The sequence below is a fragment of the Halichondria panicea genome, chromosome 6, assembly GCF_963675165.1.
Source record: "Halichondria panicea chromosome 6, odHalPani1.1, whole genome shotgun sequence".
In the NCBI taxonomy this organism is placed as follows: Eukaryota; Metazoa; Porifera; class Demospongiae; order Suberitida; family Halichondriidae; genus Halichondria; species Halichondria panicea.
This window is the reverse complement of record NC_087382.1, coordinates 1,962,120-1,971,696: the sequence shown is the minus strand read 5'-3', so window position 1 is coordinate 1,971,696 and position 9,577 is coordinate 1,962,120. Positions and strand designations below refer to the sequence as shown.

General features: G+C 42.6%; 2 protein-coding genes across 4 annotated transcripts; both read right to left on the bottom strand.

Annotated features, from left to right (window-relative positions):
* Window positions 1-6: 6 nt before the first annotated feature.
* Window positions 7-3,917, bottom strand: LOC135337966 (mucin-2-like). Of its 2 annotated transcripts, none has more exons than XM_064533986.1 (4): window positions 3,792-3,917; window positions 3,176-3,691; window positions 461-1,816; window positions 7-309 (listed from the first exon to the last, which is right to left on the bottom strand). In XM_064533986.1, the coding sequence occupies exons 1-4, from the start codon at window positions 3,853-3,855 to the stop codon at window positions 194-196; spliced, it is 2,052 nt and encodes a 683-aa protein (XP_064390056.1). In that variant the 5' UTR covers window positions 3,856-3,917; the 3' UTR covers window positions 7-193. The 2 variants fall into 2 exon arrangements, with proteins under 2 accessions (XP_064390056.1, XP_064390057.1); XM_064533987.1 differs by having other exon boundaries at window positions 7-306.
* Window positions 3,918-4,565: 648 nt separating this feature from the next.
* LOC135337965 (uncharacterized) lies at window positions 4,566-7,750 on the bottom strand. Of its 2 annotated transcripts, none has more exons than XM_064533985.1 (4): window positions 7,307-7,750; window positions 6,693-7,211; window positions 5,121-5,662; window positions 4,566-4,917 (listed from the first exon to the last, which is right to left on the bottom strand). In XM_064533985.1, exons 1-3 carry the CDS (start codon window positions 7,368-7,370, stop codon window positions 5,619-5,621), a joined length of 627 nt encoding a protein of 208 aa, XP_064390055.1. In that variant the 5' UTR covers window positions 7,371-7,750; the 3' UTR covers window positions 4,566-4,917; window positions 5,121-5,618. The 2 variants fall into 2 exon arrangements, with proteins under 2 accessions (XP_064390055.1, XP_064390054.1); XM_064533984.1 differs by having other exon boundaries at window positions 5,121-5,588; window positions 7,307-7,749.
* Window positions 7,751-9,577: the final 1,827 nt, after the last annotated feature.

Below are 9,577 nucleotides of genomic sequence, written 5' to 3'. Positions count from 1 at the left end.
GTGAATAGTTGAGCCATACGCAACATTGTCAGAAGTTGGCACATGATCTCGTGGAATAGCTGACCCATAACAAATATTGTCAGCAGTAGCAACGTTGCTTGAAGTGGCTACTTGGTCTGTTTTATTCTCATCTTGATAGACAATTGGATTTCTTGCTAGAATGCGTATATCTTCTCGATCAATGTAAGTATATTCAATGCTCTTCCTCATAGTTGATGGATGCATCTGTGTTGGGCATGTACGATAGATTCTTGAACATACTGTCCGTCGGTTGTCGTATAGAGTCGAGCTCAATAACTTCATAATCTACTATGTGTGTGCATGGGAGTAGGATATGACTGCATGGTTAAAATAAACGACTTCATACAATCACAAATTTCCCTATAATGGCTGTATATTGAGAGAATAAAGGTAAAAATATCTGCAAGCAAGCACACATCAAACACACACATGCACTCACCGGTCTCAGCGCTGTGGATACCATTACTGATCACCCCTCTCTGACTGCCCTCTGCAAAATGTCGTTCAGATACAATCTCAGGTTTCCATTTATTAGTGAATCTCCTCCTCGTAAGAATATACACAACCAAACCCACCACCAGTGCAACAATCAGCACCAACAGTAGCACACCAACCACCAGTGCAACAATCAGCACCAACAGTAGCACACCAACCACACCACCAACCAACGGACCAACTATCTCTGTACCTCTAGCCGTCGGTTGCCCAATATCTACTGCAGTAGTGTGTGTTGTGGACTGAGTAGTCGGCTCAGTAGTTGGGGCCTGTGTTGTCAGCTGATCAGTAGTTGGGGCCTGTGTTGTCAGCTGATCAGTAGTTGGGACCTGTGTTGTCAGCTGATCAGTAGTTGAGGCCTGTGTTGTCGGCTCAGTACTTGCCTGTGTTGTCAGCTGATCAGTAGTTGAGGCCTGTGTCGTTAGCTCAGTAGTTGGGGCCTGTGTTGTCAGCTCAGTAGTTGGGGCCTGTGTCGTCAGCTCAGTACTTGGGGCCTGTGTTGTGAACTGATCAGTACTTGGGGCCTGTGTTGTCAGCTGATCAGTAGTTGGGACCTGTGTCGTCAGCTCAGTAGTTGGGGCCTGTGTCGTCAGCTCAGTAGTTGGGGTGTGTGTCGTCAGCTCAGTAGTTGGGACCTGTGTTGTCAGCTGATCAGTAGTTGAGGCCAGTGTCGTCAGCTCAGTAGTTGGGACCTGTGTTGTCAGCTCAGTAGTTGAGGCCTGTGTCGTCAGCTCAGTAGTTGGGGCCTGTGTCGTGAGCTCAGTAGTTGGGGCCTGTGTCGTGAGCTCAGTAGTTGGGGCCTGTGTTGTCAGCTGATCAGTAGTTGGGGCCTGTGTTGTCAGCTGATCAGTAGTTGGGGCCTGTGTTGGTAGCTGATCAGTAGGTGGGGCCTGTGTTGTCGGCTCAGTAGTTGGGGCCTGTGTTGTCGGCTGATCAGTAGTTGGGGCGGCCTGTGTTGTCGGCTGATCAGTAGTTGGGGCCTGTGTTGTCGGCTGATCAGTAGTTGGGGCGGCCTGTGTTGTCGGCTGATCAGTAGTTGGGACCTGTGTTGTCGGCTGAGTAGTTGGGACCTGTGTCGTCAGCTCAGTAGTTGGGGCCTGTGTCGTCAGCTCAGTAGTTGGGACCTGTGTTGTCAGCTGATCAGTAGTTGGGGCCTGTGTTGTCAGCTCAGTAGTTGGGACCTGTGTTGTCGGCTCAGTAGTTGGGACCTGTGTTGTCAGCTCAGTAGTTGAGGCCTGTGTCGTCAGCTGATCAGTAGTTGGGGCCTGTGTCGTCAGCTCAGTAGTTGGGGTCTCAGTAACTGTATGCATGAACACCATAGGATCTTAATTTTAATGAATGTTGCAAGCTGCGCTGTGCTAATGCCTCTCAGTATATGTTTTACTTTGCTCAAGATTATGCTATAAAAGATTCTAAAGAGAAGTACTGCAACAGCCTTCACTGTGAGTCAAATTAGCCTAACTTGTGAAAGAAGCTCATTTTGCATATCCACGAATCAAAATCCATGAGAACGTGGCTAGAAGCCTCTTAGTTCGTGGCATTGCAATCATTGGGCCAGTGGCGTATCCAGCTATAGGCTCAAGCACCCCTAAAGCTAAACTATATAGCTATTCATAAACGGTGAGCAGCACTATATTCAGATAAAGCTTTTTGCACGTCTAATGATAGACTGCACCTTAAAAACGTTGTTATGCACAGGGGAAATGGGTGTGGCTTCTGGTGCACGGGTGTATTACTCATTTCCTAGAAACGCCACTGTTGGGCAGTTATACATGCAGCTGGAATAGACACACACATGCACACACACACACCGTATCCCTCGTGCGACTACAGTGCATCCATTACCACAAAGTTGTACGTAAATGTAAATATCTTATGATTGTATAAGAAATGTGCTGATACCAATGTGTAGGTGAATGAATAAGCTACTCCATGCCAACACAAAGTGGTGGGTTTGTGCATGTGATTAATAAAACAGCAAACAATTGTTATAGTGGGTTCGGTTAGGGAGATGGTTTCCATAAACTTTGTCACAACATCTAGATAGTTTGGCTATCTTATGAAAGGTTTGATAGCCTCGGTTCCAGGCCAATTTTTTTCTAATAGACAGGAAGGGGGAAAATACAGCCTGATATATATCTATTGCTTGTATTGATAGTGCGCCAGAACTTAGTCATGCATAGAGATAAAGTATTACGGAACATTATTATTCTTAGTAAACGGACTAGTTTATATAAGGTATAATTCACTAAGTTACGTTCGTAGTACGATTACCCATATTCTGGGTAATTATGAAGCGCATGCGCACTATCACCCCTGCAATAATATATATATACCAGGCCCTCTTTTTTCGACCTAGCGTTCAATTATAGAACGGGAATGCGATGTTGCTTACATATCTAGACATTCTTCGCAGTGCTAGTTTTAGTACCATTTCGGTTAGGGTGATTACACAGAGTAAGCTGTCTAACTTTTGAAGAAAAAACTTGTCCGGAAACACATTTACATTTTTTATGATGACCCCATTTTCACCTTAAAGAACTTGGGGAAATATATTTGAAGCTTTCATTCACCTACACAATGGTATCAACAAATAATAACAACTCATAATTTTGTGGTAATCTAGCACTGTACAACTCGAGGCATAATTTATATATACCTTGTTCCTGAATGTTCAGAGTAAGCACAGGTTGAGCACTGGCAGCAGTAGATCCAGGTACTGAAAATGTTGAGACTGATGTATTGCTTAGTATGTAGCTGGTAGAAGATGACGGGGACGTGAAGAACATCTCAAATGCTGCAGCGGTCCTTCTGTTACGAGGAAGATTGATTCCAATGATGTCTCCCACCTCAACATGAATTGATGGACTGATGACTGTACACCGCCAGACATTGTTAGGTAGCTGAAAGCATCCAATTGGGAATGTGTATTCACTGATTCTCTCATAGTCATTGGACGTGGGGCCAGTGGGTCTCCAGATCTGCAGAATATGATAATCTACTCCACTTCGAGTCTGTCCTGCTACAGACAATCCCACTAGCATCCCATTACAGGTAATCCTCATGGAAGGGAAGAGTCGTAGTTGCCGGGAGCTACTTATCCCCTGAAAGGGGCATGATGATGATGTACAGGTGTTGTCAGTGATTGAAGGAAACCCATCAAGGCAGCTCTGACCTGCAGACCACAAGGATTTGATGCATGCTAAAACAGAGCTATATATAGATAGTTTTACAAGAGTTCCTACTGAACTCTTGATATAGAACTAGTTGCATACCTTGCCCATTGGTAATACACAGCACAGACAGTGAGAGCAAAATGTAGACTTTAATGGTGGACATCTCTCTTTGTTAAACTTAGCCCAAGTCTTAGGTCTGCGACAGGAGGGAGGCACGACAAGGTCAGATGACCCAGTATGAATCTCATTAACTCAAGTTGTGCGTGAATATCGACCTCCTTGTAATTATTCTATGTACCGTATATAGTGGGTATAATTATTTCTAGGGTATAAATGTTCGTGGTTTTCACTGATCAAGCTGCAGAAAGGCTGCTATTCCGCGAAAATTAAATCCGCAAAAACCTTTCTAACGGTCAATCTGCGAAAGTTTATACCCTTGAAATGTACCTGCTATATATACGGTATATACAGGTACTAATTTAAGCGAGCCTAAATTAACACCCATGCATAATGCAAACTATACTTTAATCGTGATAATAATTATCCCCTATCTAAAATAAAGATACACTTATAGTCGAGTAAGCGTTAATAATCCAATTTCTACGGTATTGAAATACATGCAGCTAGTGGCTGTGCATGCATGATGAGCACAGGTACACAGTCCATGTTGTTATTGTTGTAACGGATTGGAATTATGCTCTCGCCGGATTTCGTTTTTTGGTGTTTCCCCCGGCCAATCCTGTAGCAACTTTTCACATTGCAAATGTTTTGTGGTGCTTGTGGTATATAAGAGTCTATATATACACTCATATAGTGGCAGGAATTAGGTTTACATCCTTCACCATCATGCTTTAATTTCAGCCGCCCACACAATTAATTTTGACAACATTGTATGACAACAACTACCTATATCTATAATTATAGCTATAGCTTATAACAAGACATTTAAACTTAATCATGCGTATAAAGTTGTTATGCATATAAAGTTGTCTGATATTGGCTAAAAAGAGTTTTTATTAGTGAGTAGTTAAGCTATATGCAACATTGTCTGCATCTTCACCAACACCAACAATTGGATTTCTTGCTAGAATGCGTATATCTTTTTGATCAATGTAAGTATATTCAGGCTCTCCCTCATACTTGATGGATGCATCTGTGTTGGGCATGTACAATGGATTGCTGGACATACTGTCCGTCGATTGTCTTCGAGAGCCGAGCTCAATAACTTCATGTGTGTGTGCGTGTGTGTGTGTGGGTGTGTGTGTGTGTGTGCGTGGAGTAGGAGAGTTTATATGAATGCATGGTTAAAATTAAACGACTTCATACAATCACAACTTTCACTATAATTATGCTATAGCAAAGGATTGTATATTGAGAGAATAAAGGTAAACAATATCTGCGAGCACACAAACACACACATGCACTCACCGGTCTCAGCGCTGTGGATACCATTACTGATCACCCCTCTCTGACTGCCCTCTGCAAGCTGATGTTCAGATACCACCTCAGGTTTCCATTTATTAGTGAATCTCCTCCTCGTAAGAATATATACAACCAAACCCACCACCAGTGCAACAATCAGCACCAACAGTAGCACACCAACCACACCACCAACCAACGGACCAACTATCTCTGTACCTCTAGCCGTCGGTTGCCCAATATCTTCTGCAGTAGTGTGATCTTCTAGCTGAGTAGTTGGGGCCTGTGTTGTCAGCTGAGTAGTTGGGGCCTGTGTTGTCCGCTGAGTAGTTGAGCCCTGTGTTGTTCACTGAGTATATATAGTTGGGGCCTGTGTTGTCGGCTGAGCCTGTGTTGTCTGCTGAGTAGTTGGGGTCTGTGTTGTCAGCTCAGTAGTAGGGGTCTGTGTTGTCAGCTCAGTAGTTGGGGTCTCAATGACTGTATGAACACCATAGAATCTGAATGTTGTTAGCCTCGGTCCCAGGCCAATTTCTTCGTATACGGCCTGGTACCTTATGCATGTGTGATAGTGCGCATGCACTAATTTACTCACCAGAATTTGGGAATCCCCTTTCTATATATGTTTCTATTTATGTAAAGCAGCTTAGTTCTCGGTTGCATTGGTTCAGAAGGCTTTCACACTAGTCTGAAGACAGAAGAGGCTCTCTATCATAATGATGGTTGTATGGTCGTGATGTATTAGCTTGGATCTGTACAGGCTGTGGCAAGTCTGTATATGGTGCTGCTACAGCTATACGACCATCGTAGACATAATTATATATAGACAATGAACTTAATAAGCGCACATCAACTAATAGGCGTATATACTGGTTATAGCAGACCAAGAGCCTTGATAGAAGGAGCGCATGGTTTTCTGCACAGTTCTCTGCCCAACAACTGGTCTCCACACTTCTTTATAGATGTTAAGTCTCTTTCACTATTACGCTGAACATTATTAATTGCGGAGATACTGAGCCTCTCCTGTCTTCTGCAGACTATATAGTGTTCAAGCCTTCTATACCAGCGCAATAGATGGCATAATTAAGCCACAGCTTCACGGAACTCAGTCATAGAGATAAAGTATTACGTAACATAGTAAACGGACTAATTTACGGCACTATCACCCATGCAATAGGTACCAGGCCCTCTTTTTGACTTAGCATTCAATTCTGGCCGGGAACGAGGCTATAGGTTCGATATTTTTTACACATGCAAGTCATCCTCCGCAGTGCTAGTTTTTAGTGCCATTTCAGTTAGGGAGAGATTTGAAGAAGATCTATCGGCTAAGGTCTCAAAATTACACTGAGTAGCTGTCTAACGTTTGATAAGAAAAACTTGTCCAGAAACATTTATTTCCAGAAATCAATCGACATTTTTACGATCACCCTGTTTTCACCTAAATGAATTTCCGACTATAATGACGTTTGGGAAAATATTTTATTCGTTCACTTACACAATCAATTTCTTAGAATCTTATGATAACTTAACTACTGTTAACTACTCATAGATTTGTATACCTCGAGGCATAGTTATAATTATCACCTTGTTCCTGAATATCCAGAGTAAGCAATGGCTGAGCACTGTCAGTTATAGCAGACACAGGCACTGAGAATGTTCTCTCTGTTGTACTGCTTAGTGTGTAGCTGGTAAACGATGGCGGGGACATGGAGTACATTCCAAATGCTGCAACAGTCTTAATGGCAAGAGGGAGATCAATTCCAATGATGTCCCTCTCCTCAACATCAATGGAATTGACTCTACACTGCCAGACATTGTTAGGTAGCTGAGTGCATCCAATTGGGAATGTGTATTCACTGATTCTCTCATAGTCATTGGGTGTGGGGCCAGTGGGTCTCCAGATCTGTAGAATAGGGTAATCTCCTCCACTTAGAGTCTCTCCTGCTACAGACAATCCCACTAGCATCCCATTACAGGTAATCCTCATGGAAGGGAAGAGTCGTAGTTGCCGGGAGCTACTTATCCCCTGGATCGGGCATGTTGACAATGTACAGGTGTTGTCAGTGACTGAAGGAAACCCATCAAGGCACCTCTGGCCCTGACCTGCAGACCACACAGATTTCAGTGATGCATGCTAAAACAGTTGATTTTTAGCTCTATACAGATCTAGCTAGAATATAGGTATCTATGTTGCATACCTTGCCCATTGGTAATACACAGCACAGACAGTGAGAGCAAAATGTAGACTTTAATGGCGGACATTTCTATCTATGCTCTAACTAGGTCTGCGACAGCTTGAGGGGGGGAGGCACAAAAAGGTCAGATGACCATGCAGCCAATGAATCTCATTAACTTGTGCGTGAATATCATTTTGCCATATACAGTGGAACCTCTGTTAATGCCTTTCACTATATGGTTGTGTTTTGTGGAGACTTGACAGTAAGAAAATTCGTGCTCTTGAAACCGCTTTTAACAATATTTTGAGGAAAATTTGGAGATTGCCTCGTCAATGTCACACAAGAATTCTCCATTGTGTTGCTGGAGTTCAGAGTTTGTTTAATAGAATACCAGATATTTATTCTAACTTCATTTCACGTGCTTAGCATCTAAATCCACCCTCATTATGCCTCGGTGTGCATGCGCAAGCGAGGTATACGGTAGTGTGTTTGTGTGTCTGTGTGTGTGTGTAGACCGCTACAGCTGCTCAAGGATGAATCAAGTGCAAGTAAGAGTTTCTATAGGCTTCTAGTCATGTTTACTTGGATTTTAATTAATTCGTGGATTTGCAAAATAATGCTTCGTTCTCGAGTTATGCCTAGTTTTGCTTACTTGGAATGCCAGCCTTTTCAGAAGAGTCCGTAGCAAAACTTGTTCACTGAGTGTTACTACTCTACTTAGTAGTTAGCTCTGCACTAGAACGCTAGCTATTGGTAACTGCAAGAGTGAGCAGAGAGCTGCAAGGCTCTGCTGACTTGCAGCCATTAATTAATTTTAGACTTGAACTTTTGGCATCGATCGTTTTTAACAACAATCATGGTTTGATGATTACCCACTATTTGCATGCAGCAAAATAAAAGATGTTCATCATGATAATAATAATCAATGTGTGTATAAAAGTAGTAGTTTTATGTTATGTAGCTTTGGCACCTCCACCGAGGCATCAGCACCTGCGGTGCTTTCATTAGATCAGTTTTCTCATGGGCGTCTAGCCATGCATTCACAGCAGTCGGGGCTAACAACCTGATCAAAAGGAATTTTATTAAAGTTTATAGCAGTGACGACATGGTTTGTGCGGACTTTGTTCGGGATGTCAGGCTTGGCCGCATTTCTTTCAACTCGCGTGAAGATACATCAATGATAATTAACTCTATCTGCTGCGATTGACTTTAAGTTGGACTAACTATCTTGCACTATAGTTCTATACTATTACTATATACATGTAATATAATATGTACACCTATTCCTGGTGTGTTCAATGATAATTATTATTATTATTATTAATACTATAGTCTATTAGCTACATGTACTAAGCTGTGGATAATCTACCGTTTCTAGATGCTTTTCTTGTGGCACAAGTATTTGTTGTGTTGTGCTTGAGCAGCTGTAGTCTACGCGTACGCAAGCCAGGACTTTTTGCGCGAAAAAGAGACTATAGACACGTGACGTGCAAAGATACGCCTCTCCCGCCTTAATTAACATGCGCAGTAGACAGTATACCGGTGTAGGCGTGATGGTCTACAATAGCTAGATTGCTGCAACCGTCCACCACTCTTCTTCCTACTCACTTGGACCTCAAAGCCTTCCTATACAGCCCTAGCATGTGAAAGAAACCGGCAGAGACTGTTCAAAGCTTCTGGCAAGGATCGTGCATGTGCGTGTACTTTATTAGGTTTTGCGATTTTATTGTTGCAAATTGATCAATCCTCGCAAATTTAGTTCGCACAGAGATACAAAAGAAAGGGGATTGGAAACGACCGCCCACGCCCTATGTAAAAGGACTGACATCCGGTGAAGCACTCCGTGTAATTATTGCGCTCGCAAATAATTACATGGAAAAGTTTTGTATCCCTGGTTTCTAGCTCTCCTATCCACTAGAGATCACTCAGGGCCTGGGAGATACTTGAGAGAAGTAAGCTTATACCACTGACAAGCTCTAAGTCCGTTGTCTTTACTCTGTTCCCAATTTTTTTGAGTTTAGCTTGAATTACTCTATGTCAACTTTTCTCTGTCCCTCCTGTGAAGTCAAAACAGCAAAGGACATTGCTTGACTTGGTTATTATGTATCTAAGTGCTACATAGAATGGCTTCATGCTATAAATAAGCTGTACTGTTCATAAACGTTTGCAGTATAGTCCTTCAAACTGCTTTAGTATACTTTTAGACACGCCACGGGCCTGTCCCTCCTACGACTTCATAGTAAAGGCTATTTCTTCTTGCATTGCATTTATTTGTCTAGTAATAGTGGCTGC